Here is a 24,877-nt window from a genome sequence, read left to right on the forward strand (position 1 = left end):
CTCCGGTGAAAAGCTTCTGGGTAGGCAGCAAACTCGTTTTTGGTTTAAACGTACAACACCCCCCTTTTCTTTCCATTGCGCGGGAAAACTCCCAAATCTATTAGTATTTTAATTGGTTTCTGCAAAAGTTATATCGTTTACAAACTAGGGGATAGATTTTTGAACTTTTTATTTCTTTATTTTTTTATTAGTAATGGCGGCGATCAGCGATTTTTTGTGGGACTGCGACATTGCAGCAGACAGATCAGACACCTAACTGACATTTTTGACACTTTTTGTGGACCAGTGACATTAATTCAGGAATCAGTGCTAAATAATATGCACTGTTACTGTATAAATGACACTAGCAGGGAAGGAGTTAACACTGGGGGTGATCAAGGGGTTAAGTGTATGCCTTATAGTGCTTACTGACTGTGTGGGGGGATGGGTCGGACAGAGGCAGGGAGAGATCGGTGATTCAGCTAAGCTGAATCACACGATCTTTCCCTGCTTCTCTGACAGAAAAGCCGCTTGCTTTGTTTACATAAGCAGGCGGCTCTTCTGTCATTCTAGCCGAAGATGGCTGGAGGCCGGCGGCGATCGAGCCTGCTCCTTCGCGGTCTGGCACCCGCTGTGTCTAATCACAGCGAGAGCGCAGCTCTGGCAGCATGCGCCGCAGAATCCACGTGCACATAACCACGTAGATCTACGTGATTATGCGTAACTGAGCCACCCTGCCGCAGTAAATCTGCGCGGGGCGGTCGGCAAGTGGTTAAGTTCTGTTTGACTTTCTAAGGTTTATCGAACCTTACTGCATGCAATGTGCTGTAACTGATGATTAGCAAGCAGCTCAAACCATGTATCGCTCTGACCGAGCTTTATTTACTAAAGGTGAAATGTAATTAGTTTTTAGTTGGTGCTTCAGTATCAGTATTGCTCTTTGCACTGCCTTATTTAAGCTATCATTGTTGTAATGTAACTATGTGCACATCAAAATTACTGTCGTATGTAGGTCACTAACAGCTTATAGTATACTTAATCAGCAGGTTGTACTGCCAAAAAATAATTGTCCACAACGACAGACAGGGCAGGTTGCAGCCAGTGAAAAAAAAATAATTAAAAAAAAAAAAGTCTCTTTCTGTAAAGGAGGGCAGGGCAAGAATGTTCTCAGAGCTTCCTGGGTGTGGATCAGATTGTGTAACCTCAGCTGTCTCATCTCTTCATCATATCTCCTTTTCTGTCATTCATCATCATCAATAAGAATCTGGTTTCTTCACTAGAATACGTGTGAGTCAGAGGTAGATTTTTATCAGAGCACTTTTCTTGCTCATTCTCAGATTTTAAAGAATCTCAGCAGAGTGACCAGTACTTGGAATTCTACAGTGATAGAGAGAAATGGAAGATCAAGATATGAAAGCTACCAACGGCTCCCACTTTGAAGAAAATGGCAGCCCTGTCCAACCGGATCCTGCAAACTCAAGCGTCAATGATGGGAACCAGAAGGTACTCATCAATAGTCCTGGCCCAGAACAAGGAGGCGTGAAGTCATCATTATTAAAAACCAGCCCTGGAATAGGGAGTATTAAAATTGGCAGGCTGAGTCTTTTAAGTTCATCAGACTCGCAGACACCCAGCAGTCCTGGTTCTGAGAATTCAGAAGCTCGGAGATCCATTCGTGGAAGTTTAGGATCTATGGATAACGATGATGTCCTCTGCGATTCATGCATCGACGACAAGAAAAAAGCTGTCAAGTCCTGCTTGGTCTGCCAGACATCTTTCTGTGAACCTCACCTGAAGCCCCATCTAGAGGGGGCTGCGTTTCGGGACCATAAGCTACTGGATCCCATCAGAGACTTTGAAGCTCGAAAATGCCAACTGCACAGCAAAACGATGGAGCTGTTCTGTCAAACAGACCAGACATGCATCTGTTACCTGTGTATGTTCCAAGAACACAAGAATCACAACACCGTGACAGTGGAGGCTGAAAAATATGGCAAGGAGGTAAGTAATGTTTTCAAATTCTCATCTGAAGTATTATTTTAGTTGCTAATGACCAAACAAAATCAAGTTTCACTGAAGTCTTATTGGTGAGGATGCCACAAAGCTCATAATATATCTAAATAAAGCATATATTCACATTATGCCAAGGGAAATTCTGATATAAAATTCTTTACACATAAACATTTGGATTGTAGCAAAGGTAATAGGAGAACTGTAATTTCTTTACACATAGACTGTCAGTAACAGTCCAGACATCATATTATCTATAGCTTAGTCCATCAGGTGTATTCTTTACAATAATGTTCTTACATTTGTATGTTTTACCTTTACCAGTAGGTCTTTGTTGCACTGTAGGCAAACCCATTAATCAGATACAGGGGAATCCCAGGCAACTTATCCACACATATTGCATCTAAGTTGGAACGTCAGTGTGTGATACTATATAAAGACTATATACCGTGTGACAACAATGGCAACAGTTTTTGGACCCCTTTAATTCAGTTAATGCTAATGTACAAATGTTTATTCACTGAGCATAGACAGAAAGGTGTAGGTGAAATGTAGCCTCTGTAATGCCCTGATCTCTTACATGGTCCATAATGTGCAATGGGGTCAGATATCGAACCGGAAGCAGGATAGATGGTATTGATTATTGTGAAGAATGTCTCTTATTCCTTACTGGCCCTAGAAGTGTACAATGTTCAAGTCTATGTGAAAGTGACAGAGCAGTGATTGTCCACTTCTGAGCTAAAGGGGCCTCAAATGTGGCCCCTGACATCAACAAAGGGCCACACATAAGGTTCAATCTATGTAATGCTTGAGAGGACTGTCAGAAACTGCAGACCTAATAGAAGAAATGAGGGTCAGAGAGTGTGGACATGCTACATTTTTGGCTGGGGATTTGCTGCAGAAGGCAATATGAAACTGGGAACATGTTACATGAGGCTAGTAGAGATCAATGCTACTATCCCAATCAATGTTCTCACTACAAACTGCTGAGTTCTGAGGATTGCAAATCATATACCAAAGGGCCACATATGGCCCTCGGGCTTCAGGTTAAGCAACCAGGGGTGATAGAGGGACCCAGCATCCACCCAACATCTATTTAAATTGGCACTTTATTCTTGGGGACCCATGATGAACAGGTTTATAGTCCTATTAGGATATTAGTTGTATTCTTTATTAAAATTGTTTCTTTAAAAAAAGAAAGAAAAAAAAAAAACACGTGTGAAAGGTTTTCATATAATCTATGTATAGAACAAGATGGGAGGTCTAATTCAGCTAGTTTATGTATCCTTTTTTTTTTTTTTTTTTAAACAAAAAGACTCCAGTGAAATTGAATGTAATATATTGATCATTTTTCTGGGACAGGCTCAGCCTGTATATCCAGCTTTATTAATGAAAACTTGCCACACAGGGTAGCACACTGCTTTGTTGTATTGAATAGAGCCATAAATTAAAATTAAATCCAACTAGTTAAGCATATTTTCCCTTTAGATAATTGATTACAACCATTTTATTGTTTTTACTTTTCACTAACAATCCTTTTGATAGCCACGGCAATCCAAAGTACACGCACAATGTTGTTTTGTATTGTAAAGCTAGCCATAAAGACGTTAGAGAATTATTAATCATGCATTCCCAATGTTACCACCTCCGAGTGGACTTGAACGCTCAGATCATCATGTGCAGATTAAGTTTGGCAGATCATGTCAATCTAATGTACAGATTAAACGTATTTAGTAAATGAAAAATATTTTTAAAGAATTTCTTATAAGCAAACCTAATTCTTAGCAATATCTATAATCTACTATCCAAGGAAAAACCAAAAAAAAAAAAGTTAACTAAGTTTTTCCAATGAATAAAACCTTTTAAATCTGGCCATTCATGTGAAAATTTGACTGGGTGATCAGAATTCTTATTCCAGATTTTTTGTGGTGATCCCAGAGCAATTAATCTCTAAAATTGTGGTTTTGATTGACAGCAAAGAAATGGAATTGAAATGACCTAGCTTGAACATGGTGGAAAAATCAAATCACTTTTGATGTTATTGCTGTTTTCTTTTCTTTTTTTTGTAAGCATGCAGCAAAAGATTAATTTGATAGAAAAAACACCTTACTTCTATTTTATAATCTAGCACATACTGGTTGTTGATTGATCCTATGGGTGTAGATTGTTTCATTTCTGATAAATACTTTTAATCTTATTTGAAATTCTGGTCGGATCGAAAGTGGTTGAGATTGACTGAAAAATGTCACATGCATGGCGAGCTTAGGATCTTGTGTATTTAAATACAAAGGAAAAAAAACACTATAGTCATCCCTAATGCTGACCACACAATGGGCCCTATGTATCAAAGAGTTTAACATAAACTCAAAAGATTGCCCATGCAGCAATTACAATCAAATTCTACCTCTCTGGATCCAGAAACATGAAACAGGAAATCAAACTGGCTTCTTGTACAAGAAGTCTCCTCGATGGGGGCCCAGACAGCAATAAAAAACCTGGCAGAGGTTCTAATCCTTTCTTCTCTCTATCCTAACAAAAAAGTACTACTGGTACATTAGAAGAAATAAGGGTTAAGGAATAAAAACTACAACACAAAAAAGGTAGTGCTTCTCAAAAAAAAATTCAGCAAGATGAAACATTATTTGAATAAAGCACACAAAATTGTCTAAAATAAAAGTTTAATAAAAACTTTTAATTTTGGATAAAACAGTTTTTAATTTTTGAATAGAACAGTGTGGGATTAGCACCCCTGTTGAGTTTTAAAAGCTGTCTGTGTCCTCACTTTACTCATTCTCTATGTCTTGGTGACCACTGTCTTTGGGACTGAAAGTGAAGAAAATCCTGCATTTAAAATATTCCCTAAAACAGGAAAAGTACAAGCAATGTGGAAAATTATGAGAGTGCCACAGGTTTGCGCAAGTCCAGTAAAAGTTTGCTAACCTTGGTAAAAAGACAGAGCCAGTGCGTTCAGGGGTTCAAGACCCTCTTCATCAGGGCTTGGAAGATGTTTTTATAAAAAAATACTTATACTAGACACACAATTGTGAGGCAACAGAAATTATAATGATGGTAGAGTACTTTCAACTTGCTGTCAGTTGGAGATTACACTGCTGGCCTTATGACTATGTTGCCTTACAATTGTAAGTCCATTATGGTCCTCTATCATAGCCATCTTCTAAGCCCTGATGAAGAGGGAGCCTACCCCACAAAAGGTGTTAACTTTGATTTCAGATTCTTTACTATGATTGATAAAGGTTTACTGGACTAAACTAACCTGTGGCCCTCATTCTTTCACACTTTGCTTGAACTTTTTCTATGAACCCTCTGGGATACCCTGTATAACAGAGAGCTATCTCCCTTTAACTGGAGATTAATAATATTTTTTTTTCATTTGAATCCAGAACTCCTAACCCAACGTTTTCAATACCATTGCAGGAAAGGAAGGGAAGGGTTCCAATGGAGAAACTTGTTCAGGTGCCAACTGTCCAAGTGGGGATTCCCTCGCTTTGTAGGGAGTTTCTCTGCCTTCCTAATGTGTGTACAGGACAGGAAGCAAATGGCATTTGCCCAATGGCACACAGATGGAAAAAAATACCTCTTGTCTTAAGATATACATTAAGGGGAAAACGTTTGGTCACAATGAGTTTTTGTTGCTTGTTTTGAAAATGGTCAGCAGCTTCCTGATCGTATGAGTATCTCTATCTATCTAATAAACAGGCAAAAAATTTGGGGGAGCATACCCATGTATTTCCAAAGCTGCTGCAGCTATGAACCAAAAGACATGTATATTAAAAAAGAATAGCGCGCAAATGCAAAAGAAATTACTACCAAATCTGAAGAGAGTCCATAAATAAAAATGGGGGTTTGGTCCCACCATATGGCCATATCGTGCTCAAGCCCACTACTGCGTCAAAGTACCCCATTATCAGTGGGTCCTACACTATCCATGAAAAAGAGATGAATCCAGCCTTTCTAACCCTTGGAGATAATACTCCTTGCTGGGAAAAATGTGCAAATGCACTACAGGGGACTCCTCCTATATCCACTTGATGGTGGACACTGATTGAGTACAGGTGTATGTGGGGGGTGGGGAGGGCTGCTCAACCTCGATAGTCTGGTCAGACCGAATACATAATAAACAGGCAAAAAATTTGGGGGAGCATACCCATGTATTTCCAAAGCTGCTGCAGCTATGAACCAAAAGACATGTATATTAAAAAAGAATTTTTTATTTATGGACTCTCTTCAGATTTGGTAGTAATTTCTTTTGCATTTGCGCGCTATTCTTTTTTAATATCTATCTATCTATCTATCTATCTATCTATCTATCTATCTATCTATCTATCTATCTATCTATCTATCTATCTATCTATCTATCTATCTATCTATCTATCTATCTATCTATCTATCTATCTATCTATCTATCTATCTATCTATCTATCTATCTATCTATCTATCTATCTATCTATCTATCTATCTATCTATCTATCTATCTATCTATCTATCTATCTATCTATCTATCTATCCTCATTCAACATTAATGCCTGACCTTGCAAATGTGGTTCTAAAAGTATGGTCAAACATTCTCAGACACACTACTAAGCCTTGTAGATAGCCTTTCCAGAAGAGTTGAAGCTGTTATAGTTGCAAAGGGTGGGCCAACTCAATATTGAACCCTATGGACTAAGACTGGGACAACCATTACATTTCATGTGCGTGTAAAAGCAGGTGGCCCAATGCTTTTGACAATATAGTGTATCCATGTATCTATCTATCTATCTATCTATCTATCTATCTATCTATCTATCTATCTATCTATCTATCTATCTATCTATCTATCTATCTATCTATCTATCTATCTATCTATCTATCTATCTATCTATCTATCTATCTATCTATCTATCTATCTATCTATCTATCTATCTATCTCTTTCAGTAACTTAACTTCAGAAACTCCAAAACTTAGCTGGTTTCAGAAGGTGACTGTGCTTTGCACTACTATGCTGTATAGTCCTTGCATAGCTACTTGGCAAGCATTTTTAGGTAAGCTAGGGAAAAGCGCAGCTTGGAAGTGGTTAAATGTATTGAGGCTTACATGCTGCTATGGTCCTGTCTCAACAGAACTGACTGAGGGCGTCTCCTTCATTACGACATTTCATAAATGCCTCTGTATAATAACTGAAATCTATGGCTGTGTAGCAGCCCCACCTTGGGTGTGCCTGAGCATTATGCAGACAAGGTACTTGCCTGCAGCCAAATTCTGCGTGTTACGCAGACTGACATCACTTCAACCCCACCTGAGAAATTGATAAGTGACAGCTTGCAGCCGTGGTCTGTATTCAAAGGTAGTTTCTTAGGACTTCAGGCTTTAAAACTGGATGAATCCAGATTTACTTGCTAAATCCTTAGGCAGCCAATCACAGCAATTTTTCTGTTACCCAGCTCTCTTTCGTGTGCCTTGGTCGAGGGAGGAAACAATGGAAAAAATGTAAAATTGATTCACTTCTACTTTCTGTGTTCTATATTTTACCTCAAATTACGTTATGCTAATTGCTTCCTCCTGCCTGTCAGCGATAATGCACAGGTGGTCCCCGGGTTACAAACAAGATGGGGTCTGTAAGTTTGTTCTTAAGTAGAATTTGTTTGTAAGTCAAAACAGGTATCTTTTTCAAGTGTAGCCCCAGCCAAAAGAATAATTTTTAAGGTTTTTGGATAGCATAGGGAAGGGTTAACACCCCTGTAACATTTGTCTTGCTCACTGTGCCCCTGTTCAGAAGATTTCACTTCACTTTCTGTCACTGTGACAATTGGATTTTGAAAATTTTGGGTTGTTGTGGAAACAAATGTAGCAATAATTCCAGGCCTGTGGCCTGATGTGGGTCTGCCATTGTTACCGGTTACCTCTCCAGCCCATGTGAGCTGTGGCCCTGGGTGTAAGAACTGATACATAGACAACGCCGGCATCTTTGTTTGGTTGTTTTATTGTAGTTTTAGGGGATAGGAGAAGGGAATGAGTGGGATACTCCTATGGCACGACTATGTACAATTCCTGGACTTTATAGCAAAAATGCCTGTTAGCGCTGTCTTAAAGCCAGCCGATGCTAGCCAACGCTTACTGGCGCTTTGAAAACACTATATCTCTGGAAGCTGTGCTAGAACTCCGACTTAAGTCTAGAAGATCCAGGACTGTGGAACATCTGACACTGCTTGCCCTGCAAAGTCACTGACTACTCTCTCCAGCCTTGCCCTGGCTTGAGGTAGTTTACTGTGTATTCCTGTATGGCTGCAACTCTCAATTGATGCACTCACACTGTGCATTAACTCTTCAGGGCCCAAACGGCAGGCACCACCTTTACCACTTCAGGTTCCTTAACCTAGGTACCCCCTTTATCACTTCAGGGTCCTCTGACTAGGTACCCCCTTTAAAGTTAGCTGACTCCTGGATCCTAGAACCTTCTCCGGAGTGGTCCCCACTGACTCTAGGCAGACCCCCAGGGGAAATCCTCAGTACTCACAACCTGTGTAGGCTTTCCTGGGACTGGACCCCTCTCGCTCTCTGCTGATTCTCGGCACACCGGATCCCCCTCAGCTCAACTCAGCACTCTCTGGATTCTCAGGCAGCACCCGAGACATCCTCTTCCTCTGACAGGAGGAGAGACAGCCGTCCTCTCCCTCCTGGGACTCTGCTTCCCGCCAAAGAGTCATGCCCTCCCTCGAACGTATACCCACTCCCAGAATCCTTTGCGGCAGAATCTGCCTTCTGGGGTAGTTACAAGCCTGAATGTATCCCTGATTGGGTTTCCTCCACTGCCCTATGAGAAGCCTCTCACAGAGCCAGTGAGGAGACTCCCCCCTTCAGCAGACACACCTGGAAGCCATGACACCCTACCAAAAAGAAATCATGGCCCTGCTGTTAGGCAGACAAGGCCCACTACACAACTACACATTTACCTAGCACCTACCTGTAGGGTGCTAGACAAAGATTGGTGACAAAGCTTCAGTGGAGACACCTTTTTCCCATAATACATCTTAAAGGAGTGAATTTCCCTTCCTAGTGGTAGATTTCTTCTCACTACCTGTTGCCTCCCTCTGTTTGTAAGTAGGAGTCATTTGTAAGTCGTATGTTTATAATCCGGGGCCGCCTGTACACAGACAGAGTTGCGCATGCACAGCTCAGTGTACATTTTGGCATCCTCTCTGTGCTGTGGTGATGTGACTCCCATGCCCATGCGTGGAAGTGACGTCAATGCAGCCTGGCCATTCAAGTGCCTGAATGGAGCAAACCTGGAAAAAAGACTGACAGTGCACTGCTGGAAGGCTCTCTTTGACAGGTAAGTCTGTCATAATGTGGTAGTGTGCAGTGGATACTAACACATTATGACATAAAGCTGCAGGGGCCCAGATAAATAGAGATTTAAAGAGAAAGTATGCCCAAAGCATGTTTCCATTTTTGGTGGTCTTTGGCTGCTAGCATCACACTTTGGTTTTTGCCATTTTTCGATTAGAGCTTTCTACATGATCTTCCGCCACTGCAATTGTTTCTCTGGTTCTGCAGCCATTACAATAATAAAGAGCTTATCCTTCATTCTCTGTAATCTAAAATAAATTAATATAGGGGAACTCCAACAGTAAGTAAAATGGTGGAGCTTAGAACTCAAGTGTAAAACCTAGATTGTCAGAAACGTTGAAAGCTATAACCTATCATCACCCACCCAGTGGATCCACCCAGAACCACCCAGAACTGAAATAAACGTGAACATACACCTATACAATCAACTGACATCTTCCAGCTCCATTTTATCTGCAATTCTGCATACAATTTGGAAATTCAGCACAGTCATTCCTGCTAGTTTGCATGCCAAATAAACATTTATGGTATGTTAAAAGGTTTTAAAAGCTTACCAGCAACACTACTGTTACCGTAGCAAAACAGGTTTTGCCGCATTTGTTTAACTACAGTATGCATTATGGTGTCCTCTTTGTCCTGATATGGGTTTTCATCTGAGGATTAAACAGAAATGAGCTTTGTGAATAGGTGCCAACATTTTAAAATCATTTTCAGGGACACATTGTTATGGAGATGGTGTATATCAGCTTATCAAATACTATATAATCATACTATTACAAATAGTACAAATCCAATCATGACACGTTTGTAACACAAGGGTTGATTTACTAAAGCTGGAGAGTAAAAAATCTGGTGCAGCTCTGCATAGAAACCAATCAGCTTCCAACTTTTTTTTTTTTGTCAAAGCTTAATTAAACAAACTGAAGTTAGAAGCTGACTGGCTACAATCCACAGCTGCACCGGATTTTGCATTCTCCAGGTTTTAGTAAATCAAACCCACTATACCCTAAATCGTGGTTTTCAATAAATCAGAGGTGTAACTAGAATCGTCAGGGCCCCAGTGCCATGAAACCATGAGGGGCCCTCCTAACCTCAGCACGGGGCCCTTCCAATTGATTCCAGGGCCCTTTACAGCATTTCCCCTTACATCAGATTTCACAGAGTTCCCCCTTACATCAGAGTCCACAGAGTTCCCCTTTACATTAGAGGCCCCCCCTACATCAGAGTTCTCAGCATTCCTAGAGCCCCCTTTCATCTGATTTCCCCTTTACAGTACATAAGAGTTTGTAGGTCTCCCCTTTACAGTTCAAAGAGGAACTCTGTGGACCCCTATGTAAGGGGGAACTCTGTGGACCCTAATGTAAAGGGGAACACTGTGGACAGTGATGTAAAGCGGAATGCTGTGTACTCTGGTGTGAAGGGGAACTCTGATGTATGATGTTCTCTGGTCTCCATAGACCCCCCTAACATCAGAGTTTGAAAAGTTCCTCTTCACTTTGCACTGTAAGAGTGAACTCTGCTGATTCTGATTTAAGGGAGAATGCTGGAAACACTGATGTGGGGGAAGGGGGTGGTGGTGGGGTCTCTGGTGAACAGAGAACCCTTATATCAGATTTCCCCTTTAAACCAGAGTCAACAGAGTGAATACACTAAGGTAAAGGGGTTCACTGATGTAGGAGGGGAGTGAGGACACTGATATAAGTGGGGACGCTTATATCAGTGTCTCCTCTTACTGCAGGGTCTCCACTCCCCCTTACATCAGTGACCCTCCACAGAGTGAATGACTTCCGCACAGACTCTGTGTGGCCTGGAGCTGTCATACACTGATCTCTTGTAAGTCATTTGGTCCTCCTCCCCGCCCGCGCCCCCTAGTTGCAGTCACTTTAAAATTCACCTGACCAGTGTTCTGAGCACAGTCCAGCCCAGCCGAGACCAAGCAGGTCTCGGCTTGGGCAGGAAGAGGTGGTCCCCCGTTCAGCATGTAGCGAAGGTATGGCACATGGCCCCTTTTCTGTAAATTTGAGAGCAACTGCAAGAAGGATGAGGCAGGGGAGAGCAGACCTGGGGCTGTCCACAGTGGCAGAACACCAGAGCCTGGTCGCAAGTGCTACCCTTGCAAGCCTGGTAATTCCACCACCGCAATAAATGCACTTGTTTAGTTATTACACTGTACCTTAAGTCATGCAAAGCTCAGATAAGAAGAAAAATCGAATATTCAATAGGCTTTGGATTTTATGGTGCAGTTTCAGGGACAATAATTTCCTTGTATCCCTATTTGAAACATGAGACTATTATAAAAATAAGTCCAGAAAAATATTCCCAAAGCACATGTTTCTGGAAATTTCTGTAAAGTAATTGGGTGCTGCAGTGACCACCGGCTGGGGGCCACAAACAGCGCAGACTAAAAGATATGTGGCCAGCACACCAAGGATCACCGAGATAGTGTCCAAAAAGTTGTACTGAATCGATCACATCTCAATGTAAAGTAGCAACATTTCTACTACTTTCTTTCTACTGAGATAAAAAAATAAGGACAAAAAGAAAAAATAAGTAGAATTATAGTGATACATATATTAAAAATAAAAGTACCAGAATAAACTACAGCTTGTTTGCAAACACTACCAAGGGGCATTTTTTCACATATAAATTATTAAAAATAAAATATTGACTTGCATTGCAAGTAACTCATAATGGGATTAGGCTGCAACAGGGAGAGGCAAATACTTGCAATTTTTTAAGACTTTGCATGCACAGTTGGTGAGCAAGGAGGATACACTCTTCTAATAGTATCAATAGCCCCTGCCACCCCTGAAGAAGAAAATATGCATTACTTTTCAGTGTGCAGTCCACAATTGTGTTTATGAGTGTGTTAGGATAGAGAACACATTGATCTTTCCCCTGTAACCTGCATCCATCACATGCACCTCACTCCTTAGTATCTATACCAGCAGTAAAATGGCCCCTGATTTGCATTTATATCTCAACAGCTGGTTCTCAGAACATGTTTAAAAAAACCCTGCTTCCTGAATGTATGTGCATTAACCCCTCAACACCCTCCAGTTTATTTGCAATAATCAGTCAGATTTTTCTGAGCACCACACCAAAGTTTCATTTCAACTGACTCTGGTCTAGTTGGATTCTTAACTTAAATGTCTTATTGCTGCTTAAACAAAGCAAAAAAGTCCTGCTCCATATCCCATCCCATGTACCCAGCACTGCTTTCATTTTTTCAGGATTCCATTACACATTCACCTGTAACAACTACATTTTGGTATTTCTTTTTTTAAAATCTATTTGACCCAATTCTACTGACACATGCCTCCAGTTTCAGTATCCTTCCCATTTTCTGGATACTGATTTCAACCTATATTCTTCCTCTGTAAAACCCTCTAGAGGAGAGCTCAGATCTAATGCTGCTACTTTATAGTTACCCAGTGTTGCAATTGGGTGCAAAATGCATTGTGGGGCACAGTTCTCCACCTTTGTCATTCACATTTGCAGTGATTTTGGTAATAATTATAGAAAGATCAGTAACCACCATTTCTTCTACTACACATGACATATTGCCCTCTGCCATACATTCCGTACTGTTGACATACCCGTCACAGTCCTCACCTACACATACTGCATTCTGACATAACTTCCACAATCTTCTACTGCACATAATGTCCCTTTTCATACCCTCTGCACTACTCCCCTGCACATAATGTCCCTTGTCATACCCTCTGCACTACCCTTCTGCACAAACTGCCCACTGTTATACCATCTGCACCCCTCTTCTGCACATAATGCCCCTTGTCATACCTTCTGCACTACTTTCTTGCACATACTGCCCACTGTTATACCCTCTGCACTACTGTCCTGCACATAATGTTTTTGTCATACCCTCCACACTCCTCTCCTGCACATAATGCCCCTTGTCATACCCTCTGCACTACTTCCCTGCACATACTGCCCACTGTCATACCCTCTGCAATACTTTCCTGCAACATACTGCCCACTGTCATACCCTCTGTGCTACTTTCCTGCAACATACTGCCCACTGTCATACCCTCCACATTCCTCTCCTGCACATAATGCCCCTTGTCATGCCCTCTGCACTACTTCCCTGCACATGCTGCCCACTGTCATACCCTCTGCGCTACTTTCCTGCAACATACTGCCCACTGTCATACCCTCCACACTACTCTCCTACACATACTACCCACTGTCATACCCTCCACACTCCTCCCCTGCACATATTGCCCCTTGTCATACCCTCTGTACAACTCTCCTGCACATACTTTCCACTATCATACCCTCCACTGTCATATCCTCCACACTCCTATCCTGCGCATAATGCCCCTTGTCATAGCCTCGGCACTTCTCTCCTGCACTTAATGCCCCTTGTCATACCCTCTACACTACTCTCCTGTACATACTGCCCACTGTCATACCCTTCACAGTCCTCTCCTGCACATAATGCCCACTATCATACCCTCCACACTCCTCTCCTGCACATAATATCCCTTGTCATACCCTCTGCACTACTCTCCTGCACATAATGTCCCTTGTCATACCCTCCACACTCCTCTCCTGCACACAATGCCCATTGTCATACCCTCTGCACTATTGTCCTGCACATACTGCCCACTGTCATACCCTCCAGACTCCTCTCTGACACATACTGGCCACTGTCATACCCTCCACACTACTCTCCTGCACATACTACTGACTTTCATACCCTCCACACTACTCTCCTGCACATACTGCCCACTGTCATACCATTCTCACTCCTCTCCTGCGCATAACATCTCTTATCATACCCTCTGCACTACTCTCCTGCACATAATGCCCCTTGTCATATCCTCTGCACTACTCTCCTGCAACATACTGCCCTGTGTCATACCCTCCACATTCCTCTACTGCACATACTGCTCACTGTCATACCCTCCACACTAGTCCTCTGCACATATTGCCCCTTATCATACCCTCCAGACTCCTCTCTGACACATACTGCCCACTGTCATACCCTCCACACTACTCTCCTGCACATACTGCCAACTTTCATACCCTCCACACTACTCTCCTGCACATACTGCCCACTGTCATACCCTCTGAACTCTTCTCCTGCACATAACATCCCTTGTCATACCCTCTGCACTACTCTCCTGCACATATTGCCCCTTGTCATACCCTCTGCACTACTCTCCTGCAACATAATGTCCACTGTCATACCCTCCACACTCCTCTCCTTCACATACTGCCCACTGTCATACCCTCCACACTACTCTCCTGCACATATTGCCCCTTGTCATAGCCTCTGCACTTCTCTACTGCACATAATGCCCCTTGTCATACCCACTGCACTACTCTCCTGCAAATACTGCACACTATCACACCCTCCACACTTCTCTTCTGCACATAATGCCCCTTGTCATACCCTCCAGACTATTCTGTCCTCTCCTGCACATATTGCCCACTGTCATGCCCTCCACACTACTCTCCTGCACATACTGCCCACTGTCATACCCTCCAAACTTCCTTCCTGCACATAATATCCCTTGTCATACCCTCTGCACTACTCTCCTGCACACAATGTCCCTTGCCATACCCTCCACACTCCTATCCTGCACATAATGCCCCATGTCATACCCTCTGCACTACTCTCCTGCACATAATGCCCCTTGTCATAGCCTCTGCACTTCTCTCCTGCACATAATGTCCCTTGTCATACCCTCCACACTCCTCTCCTGCACCTAATGCCCTTTGTCATACCCTCCACACTCCTCTCCTGCACATAATGCCCCTTGTCATGCCCTCTGCACTACTCTCCTGCACATACTTCCCACTGTCATACCTTCCACACTACTCTCCTGCACATACTGCCCACTGTCATGCCCTTCACAGTCCTCTCCTGCACATAATGCCCCTTGTCATAGCCTCTGCACTTCTCTCCTGCACATAATGTCCCTTGTCATACCCTCCATACTCCTCTCCTGCACATAATGCCCCTTGTCATACCCTCTGCACTACTCTCCTGCAACATACTGCCCACTGTCATACCTTCCACACTCCTCTCCTTCCCATAATGCCCCTTGTCATACCCTCTGCACTACTCTCCTGCACATAATGCCCCTTGTCATAGCCTCTGCACTTCTCTCCTGCACATAATGTCTCTTGTCATACCCTCCACACCCCTCTCCTGCACATAATGCCCCTTCTCATACCCTCTGCACTACTCTCCTGCACATACTTCCCACTGTCATACCTTCCACACTACTCTCCTGCACATACTGCCCACTGTCATACCCTTCACAGTCCTCTCCTGCACATAATGCCCCTTGTCATAGCCTCTGCACTTCTCTCCTGCACATAATGTCCCTTGTCATACCCTCCACACTCCTCTCCTGCACATAATGCCCCTTGTCATACCCTCTGCACTACTCTCCTGCACATACTGCACACTGTCACACCCTCCACACTCCTCTTCTGCACATAATGCCCCTTGTCATACCCTCCAGACTATTCTGTCCTCTCCTGCACATATTGCCCACTGTCATACCCTCCACACAACTCTCCTGCACATAATGCCCACTGTCATATCCTCCACACTTCTCTCCTGCACATACTGCCCACTGTCATGCCCTCTGAACTCCTCTCTTGCACATAATATCCCTTGTCATACCCTCTGTGCTACTCTCCTGCACATAATGTCCCTTGTCATATCCTCAACACTTCTCTCCTGCACACAATGCCCCTTGTCATACCCTCTGCACTACTCTCCTGCAACATACTGCCCACTGTCATACCTTCCACACTCCTCTCCTGCACATACTGCCCACTGTCATACCCTCTGCACTTCTCTACTGCACATAATATCCCTTGTCATACTCCCTGCACTACTCTCCTGAACATAATGTCTCTTTTCATACCCTCCACACTCCTCTCCTGCACATAATGTCCCCTGTCATACCCTCCAAACTCCTCTCCTGCACATATTTCCCCTTGTCATACCCTCTGCAATACTCTCCTGCACATACTGTGCACTGTCATACCCTCTGCACTACTCTCCTGCACATAATGTCCCTTGTCATACCCTCCACACTCCTCCCCTGCACATGATGCCCCTTGTGATACCCTCTGCACTACTCTCCTGAACAAACTGTGCACTGTCACTCCCTCCACACTCCTCTTCTGCACATAATGTCCCTTGTCATACCCTCTGTACTACTCTTCTGCACATATGGCCCACTGTTATACCCTCCACACTACTCTTCAGCAAATACTTCCAACTATCATACCCTCCACCATACTTCCCACTGCCATACCCTCCACACTCCTCTCCTGCACATAATTCCCCTTGTCATACCCTCTGCACTTCTCTCCTGCACATACTGCCCACTGTCATAGCCTTTACACTCCTCTCCTGCACCTAATTCCCCTGGTCATACCCTCTGCACTACACTCCTGCGCATAATACCCACTGTCACACCCTCCACATTCCACTCCTGCATATACTTCCCACTTTTTAGAATTCTGTGCTTTTTCATCCACCTTTCCCATTCTGGAATGTGCACACTTTTGCTAGTTAATAATAAATATTAAAATATTGATAAATAATGATAAAGTGGGAAAAGTGAGCCTACTAGATGGAAGGCTAATGTATGGTAAGGGGAAAGGACAACAAAGGTATTTTTCCTGAATATTGTACAATGTGATAGTACAGTGTGCTTGGAATATTGTACAAATATATATGAAAGATCTTATGAATGGAGATTTTATTGGCACTGAGGAATAATGAGTTGAATTACATATGGGAGCACATTTTTAAAATGTACTATTGGAATATTTTACAATTCCATAGATATTAGTGAGAATGTAGGGAAAAAAAAGGGCTGTGCAGGTTGTTGATGCATAACTATAAACTCCATGTGGATTTTTTAACTTTTTAAGATAAATTAAAAATAAGGAAAAATATAAATGTGGAGGAACGCTTTCAACATTTGAGAGCTACAAAGAATAAAGCAAGAAATGTATATACTGTAGGACTGAGAGGTGCATACATTCAGAATGCAAGGGAGGTTGCTAAACAGGATAGATCCCCAAAAAATGCTTTACTTATATTAATAGCAAAAACAATAGAAGATCTGAGTATAAAGGTCTCTAAAAAATAAGACCACACAGTTCATTATAATGGAGAGAGAGAAGACAGCTTTGTGTAAACAAAGCAACATGGTGGTGCTTATATATAGTGGTGCTTATATATGTATATATATATATATATATATATATATATATATATATATATATATATATATATATATATATATATATATATATTACTCGGACAGTAGTTCACTTCGTTATATGTTCTACTTCACCTTAACTTTGATAATGTTCAGTATTAATTAGACAAAAGAAATATGAATAAAGCACCTGGGGCAGATTTCTTGCATCCATGAAACCTTAATAAAATACGTTTAGTTATTTCTAAGCCATTGCTTCTTTTTTTTTTTTTTTTTTTTTTTTTTTTAATATACAGTAATCTTTAATGGCTGGCTAGATACCGTTGATTAGTCTACCTGTTCAGTACTACAGTCCATTCCAATGTTTTTTTTATCAGTAATATAGTAATGTGGGAACATCTGTTCCCAAACACACTAAAGCTGTGTCTGGCATACAGACAGCCTAATGTAAAAAATACCAGTGCAAAAACATTTCACCAGGCCACTAATCAGATGCAAGCCTGCCTATGAATTATATTTCAATACATTTTATTGGAGTTTTACAGTATGTAAAACAATGAGATAACACATCAACATAAAGTTGTCATACTGTAAGCATATCCAAAGTGATAGATCCTTGAATCAAGGAATAAAATACAGTTATACAGAACAGAACACAGAGGGTATAAGTATTCTAAGGGAAAGAAAAACATATTAAAATAACCCAGTGTGACCATTTCTGGGTTATTTATGGTAAGCCACCCTTACATGTGGCAAGAATGTGTTCATAAGAACCATGGGTATGTACCAAGGTGACTACTTCATTTTTGGTTAAAGAGTCAGGAGTTTTCCAGTGGCGAACAATGGATAATCTTGTGGCTAGGAGTATGTGGATGGTTATAGGTTGAAGATCATGGGGGATGTTTTCCATCCATGCCGATGCCCAATAGAGCAAGTTCTGGAGAGGAGGCTAAAGATATTCCTGTAACTTCTGAGAGGAGATCGAACACCTCGAAGCAGAGATTAGATACCTTTTTACATTTCCATAAAAGGTGATATAAGCTCCCTGTTTCCCTACAGTTTCTCCAGCACGGGGGCTGCACAGCTACGTCAAATGTGTGGATCAAGGCTGGGGTAATATACCAGCTGATTTTGTGGACAAGTTCCCAATGGTTTGAGGAACGAGTCACCCCCAAAGCTGACTTTAAAAGCTAGTAGCCATTGGATTTCGCTAAAGGAACAACCTATATCCTTTTCCCATTTCATTAAGAGTAAAGTCTTGCCAAAGGATATTTTATCTCCCAGCAGGTTGTAAAATGGAGTGATACCCTTTGTGGCTCTCTTGTTAGACAACAGTGGATGAACATATTTATATAGGTGAGGATTACGTAATAGACAGTGAGTTTTTCGTATATGTGCCCATGATTTTTTATTGCGATAGATGATACATCTAGTAAAGAAGACGGTAAAAGTAACAAGCACTGATCTCAGAAAGTACACTCCCAGTGAACCTGTGAGGTGGTGTTTGGATTCTACTGTAGCTGTAGTGGATAACAGGACATTTCATGAATTCTGATATTAGCACAGATGCAGTTAGGCATTAAGACCTGCACATCCTCCAGATGTGTTTGGTATTTTTCCAGCACTGTGTAAAACTTTCAAATAAAATGTCCAATTTGGTTCAATATTTAACATAACCACCATGAACAGACATCTTGCCGACATAATACAGATCTCCATTTGACTTTTTTGAATGACAGTGCTAAGAAGCTTACTAATCTATACTGTACTTTCATGCTTCTGTTCTAGTAATCCCCTAATCCCTTACTTTGCATTTCCTGTTCCAGTCATCTTTCAGCTCCTTTTGCCTGCAAAATCTTTGAGAAATCTCTCATACCTAGGATAAGACAACTGTAGGAAGACTAGAACTTGTTTATAATTCATTCTCCCTCTGAAGAGATATACGTGTTGGATCACTCTTCAGAAGCAATTTGACAGGAGGTTAGAAGGCATTATATCGCCACACCACCTGTTTTAACCCCTTAATTCCTGTACCAGCACACTGCAAACATGTGCAATGCTTGTGGTTACGGGGCATTTCTATTCATTCGAATTAGTCAAATTCGGCAGGCAGTACTGCCCACTGACAATGACAGAGGGGATCATTTTTTATGCACTGTCATGCAAAGCATTGAGTTTGCAGCAAGAGTTCTCTCCCCTCTGCTGCAGCTTAAGGGGGAGCAGTTGGGGGGAATGTATAAACATGGCTCAACCGATCATTTTTACCACCCTCTACCACAAGTGTAAACTAGGCCTTGGTGTGAGTTATAGGGTTTACAAAGGAAGTTGACATGCTGATAAAAAGAAAACAATACAGAAAAAAAAAAAAAGGTTTTGAGTGAACAATCTGGGCAGATCAAAGACAAACTCAGCTCATATAGACAAAAGTCAATCATATATGGTATGTAAACAACATTAACTAGCAGTAAAGGTATACAAGCTTTTTGACTTGCTTTTTATTGGTATCCTGCATGGTCTATTCATTTAGAGTTTGTCACAGATTTGTCATAGATTTGTACATTGTTTCTGTGTTCCATCATATCTTGCTTTAAAAATACAATCTTTATTTTTATTTTTGAAGAAAAATATTGTAAAAATGTATAAAGTATGACATACAAGGAATACACTCTGAAATGGGCCATTAAGTAAGCACGTTTAAAAAGAAAGAGTTTTGAATTAATTATACTGCATACATATTTTCAGTACTGTGTTATTTTGTGCATTTCTGGTATTTTGAAAAGTATGAAGAAAGTATTGGATCCTTTAATTAGCCCTTTCAAACATGTCAAAGAATCTAACGCTTGAGTCCTCTGTCAAACATGTTTACAGAGAAGCAGCTTTCAAAGAACGTGAATAATAATTTGTGTGGAATTACCAAATAAATGTTTATATTTCCTGCATTTAGCGTAAGGCCCCTTTCACACGGGCTTTCCGACCGGCGGACTCAGTTTCGATCCACCTATCCCCGCTGAACAGGTGGATGATAGGTCTATCTCCGCTTACTTTGCAGAGACAGAGCTGTCAGATGCCCGCTCTCCTCTATGGGAGATCAGATGAAAACGGACCGCCTGTCCGTTTTTATCTGATCCCATCCTATCCGATCCCCCATACAGATGGAAAATAGGGTTTCCATCCGTCTGGATTTCACGGACAGGATTGGATCAGATAGCAGTGGGTGTCAGCGGACATGTCACCGATGATATGCGCTGCTCCATAGGGGTGCATGGAGCATCCGATCAGGTCCGACTGAAAAACTGACAGGCGAACCTAGTTGGAAAGCCCATGTGAAAGGGGCCTAACTGGCTATTGCAAAGGATGACCCTTGGCCCCAGGGTTTTGATTAGACAGGTCACCTGAAGCCTAATTCCTGTTCCACCAGCTGCCTGATATCATGCTATTTCCTGAATGTGCATAACTGTATCCTATCACAAGGCTTGTAGATAAATCTACTTGACCTCCAGAAGATTTACCCCCCTTCATGACCGTTATTTTAACTGACAATTGAGTGGTCAAAAGGACACAAACACAATTTGTGTCCTTTTTTTCCCACAAATAGAGCTTTCTTTCGGTGGTATTTTTTGCGCTATAAACAAAAAAGACAAACAATTTAAAAAAAAACAATATTTTTTTACTTTCTGCTTTTTTAATAAAAAGAAAATTGAGAAAAAACAAATTTCTTCATAAATTTAGGCCAATATGTTTTCTGCTACATAATTTTGGTAAAAATAATTCCCAATAAGCATATATTAATTGATTTGCGCAAACATTATAGCATCTACAAACTTTGGGACATTTTTGTTTATTTTTATTTGTTTATTTATTTATTTTTACTAGTAATGGTGGCGATCAGCAACTTATAGTGAGACTGCGATATTGAGGCGGACTTTCTGACTCGAACTGACTTATTTGACACCTTTTAGGAACCAGTGAAACGAATACAGTGATTAGTGCTAAAAAAATATGCACTTTGACTGTACAAACGACACTGTGTTTTACTAAACTGTGGGAGGTGCTTTTACTAAGGGAAGACATGGATCCTAGTCCCTGCTTTGCAGAGACACAGGATCCATGCCTTCCTTCCTGTCAGAACTATCTGCCTTATTTATATAGGCAGACCGCCTTTCTGCGTTTGCTCAATCATTGGCGGGTGTCGGCGGACATTGAGTCAGCAGTATCCGCTGCAGGGCTCCCACTGTGTGAGATCACAGTGGAAGCGAGCTGCCACCGGTACGCATGTGCGACCCCTACCCGGAAGAACCTACACAGGTGCCGCTCTGTAGCAGTAAAACGGCCTTATGGACCTGAAGTAGTAAAACTGCTATAGGGCGGACCTGAAGTACAGTATCTAAAACCCAAACTATTTTATGTTGTTTATTTTGGCAAGAGTTGGGACCTTTTGCCACCTGTGTCCCATTCAATAGATTTCCCTTCCACTAGACACAATAAGGAAGAGGATATCTATCCAAAGTAAGTTCAATCCCCTCCCCCTACATTCACAGTTGAGCTTGAGATTCTTCAAGTTATTTGGAGAGGTTTTTTTTAATGCATGTTTGTACACAATTTTTTTTGGGCATTTTAGGCTTCAGCATTTTTGTTTTAGACAATGGACAATGGAAAATGGAAAGCAAGTTATTAGGAGAAGGAGAGGCAAGAGATCTCATGTTATTCAGGGGCTCCTATTGAAGTCTAGAGGCCAAAAACACGTAACCCTGCCCCAAAAAAAAAACTCTTTATTTCTTTAATTGACAAGTTTCAAGCAACATGGTACTCAAGTGTATATGGGAACTTAGGATACAGTGGGAATCCTCATGTTGAGTGTTAATGTGCTTCTAGAAAAGCACTTCAAACTGCTAAGATGTGAACTGAGCCTTGGAAGGTTGGCAACAGAACAAGTGGTCCCGTTGGACGTCTAAAATGTAGATTTTAAATCACTTTCAGTGGTGATAATGATCACCAGGACAAATAAATTGAGGTAATCCCATAGACAGCAAATAAACCCAATTATTCATTTCAAACTCCTCACTACTATATTCAGAAACTAAAAAAAGTTTCAGCTTTAGATACACTTTAAGCAGAGTGTTAACAACTAAGTGAGTAAATGCTTGATATAATTATGGTAGCTGAACCACAGTGTATGTTATCGGAATGTATTAAGGCAATTGATGGAGCAGCAGATGTAAGACCTCAGAAATCTTCTCACCACTGACTATTAACCCCAAAAATCATCTCAGAAAAATGAAATAAATAAGGGAAAAATATAAATCTCTCACAGCTAAGGTTTTGGAATTCTAATAAAATAAGACTACAGTTTTATAATAATACATAATCCCAATACTGGCTGCTTCTCTTTCTAGTTATCTCTTTTACTGGTTCTCACAAAGTATCAGTTAGTGTCCGATTGTCCACCAAAATATCGCAGTCCTGCTGATTGCAGCCATTACTAGTATAAAAAAAATTCCATAAATATATCCCATAGTTTGTAGATGCCAATCAATATATGCTTATTAGGGTTTCATTTTCTTTTCCAAAAACATGTAGCAGAATATATATTGGCCTAAATTTATGAAGAAATTAGATTTTTTTTATTTTTTTTATTAAATACATTGCATAGCAAAATGTAAACATTTTTTTTTCCAAAATTGAAAAAAATCTAATTTTTGTTTTATAGCACAAAACAGTTAAAAACAAAGAGCTGATCAAATATCACCAAAAGTAACAATAACATAAATTGTCAGTTAAAGTACCGTAGTGCCGTATCATAAAAAGTGGCCTCGCCGTGAAGGGGGGTAAATCTTCCGGAGGTCAAGTGGTTAATCTGTCTGTATGTTCCTAGTTTCAGTGAACTGGTCCTTTTAAAATATTTGTTAAGATGAATGCATTAGTTGCAAAAATAACACAAGGAGACTTTGCTATATCACTGTAAACTCTGTATTTCCAATGTGTAACTTTTTCCGCCAAAAAAATGAAACATCAGATTATGTTTTCAAAATCATCACATTTTACATGTTCTTACCAGTGGACTTAAACCCCATTAAAGATTTGCCGTCCAGAATATTTTAGCTCTTGTTTAGTACATTGTATATTTTGTGCATCTATCAAGAAAAGTCAATTGTATCATTTGCTCTGATGACACCACAAAGAAAGGTTTCCATTGATTTTTTTTCAAGGATGAATTCAATAAATGGCTTGTTTATGCAAAGTTATGCTTGGTGTAAGACACATAAGGAGAACTTAAAATAAATCATTCTACAATCTGGACCCTTTTGAAGCTTGTTCTTGCAGAAACAAAGAACAAATTGCTACAATAGCCTGTGCTCCACTTACTGTCATGACAGTAGTGTTATTAGTGGCTTTATATGCATTATTTTACAGTTTCAATCAGCATTGCTATTAAGAAGTAATAACTAACATTAGATAAATCCTTCACTGGATTTGCACTTGGCAGGAAAAACACTTATCCTTGTCATGTACTTCAGACCAATTAAACGTGCAGATCGATACTTCAAGGCTAATATATGACAATAATTAGGAGTGCTGGAATGCTAAGGACAGACTTGATAGACAGTAACTTGTACTCTTTGCATAGTATGAAACATGAAAAACTTTGAAATATGTAGAATGAGAGTCAACGGTTGAGATGGATCTGCATGTTCTGGTAGATCATAGACTTAACCACTTAAGCCCCGGAGGATTTGGCTGCTAAACGACCAGGGGGTATTTTGCGATTCGGCACTGCGTGACTTTAACGGACAATTGCGCGGTCGTGCGACGCTGTACCTAAACTAATTTGGCGTCCTTTTTTTCCCACAAACAGAGCTTTCTTTTGGCGGTATTTGATCACCTGTGCGATTTTTTGATCACACGCTATAAACAAAAAAAGAGCGTCAATTTTGCAAAAATAGCAATATTTTTCCCTTTTTTTTATATGAAATTCCCCCCCAAAAAAATGTAAAAATCAAAATTTTTTAACATTTTCGGCCAATTTGTTTTATGCTACCTATGTTTGGTGAAAAAAATCGCAAAAAGCGTATTTTGATTGGTTTGCGCAAAAGTTATTGCGTTTACTGACTAAGGGAAAGATTTTTGTAATTTTTGTTGTTTTTTTTTTTAACGCGTAATGGCGGCGATCTGCGATTTTTTTTGCGGTACTGTGACATTGCGGCGGACAGATCGGACCCTTGACTGACATTTTTGACACTTTTGGGGTTACCAGTGACATTTCTACAGTAATCAGTGCTATATATATGCACTGTTACTGTAAAAATACACTGGT

At 40.9% G+C, this 24,877-nt stretch overlaps 1 protein-coding gene across 2 annotated transcripts in view; it reads left to right on the forward strand.

Annotated features, from left to right (window-relative positions):
• The first annotated feature begins 1,200 nt into the window (after window positions 1–1,200).
• The window catches only part of TRIM29 (tripartite motif containing 29), a 62,978-nt gene continuing 39,301 nt past the window's right edge, over window positions 1,201–24,877 (forward strand). The window contains exon 1 of one of the 2 annotated variants that reach the window (XM_082273893.1): window positions 1,201–1,980. In XM_082273893.1, coding sequence (XP_082130019.1) covers window positions 1,375–1,980 — 606 coding nt within the window. In that variant the 5' untranslated portion in view covers window positions 1,201–1,374. The remainder of the gene's footprint in view (window positions 1,981–24,877) is intronic. The other variant, XM_082273892.1, reaches the window with a different exon arrangement.

The sequence above is a fragment of the Pelophylax lessonae genome, assembly GCF_965119305.1.
Source record: "Pelophylax lessonae genome assembly, chromosome: 12".
In the NCBI taxonomy this organism is placed as follows: Eukaryota; Metazoa; Chordata; class Amphibia; order Anura; family Ranidae; genus Pelophylax; species Pelophylax lessonae.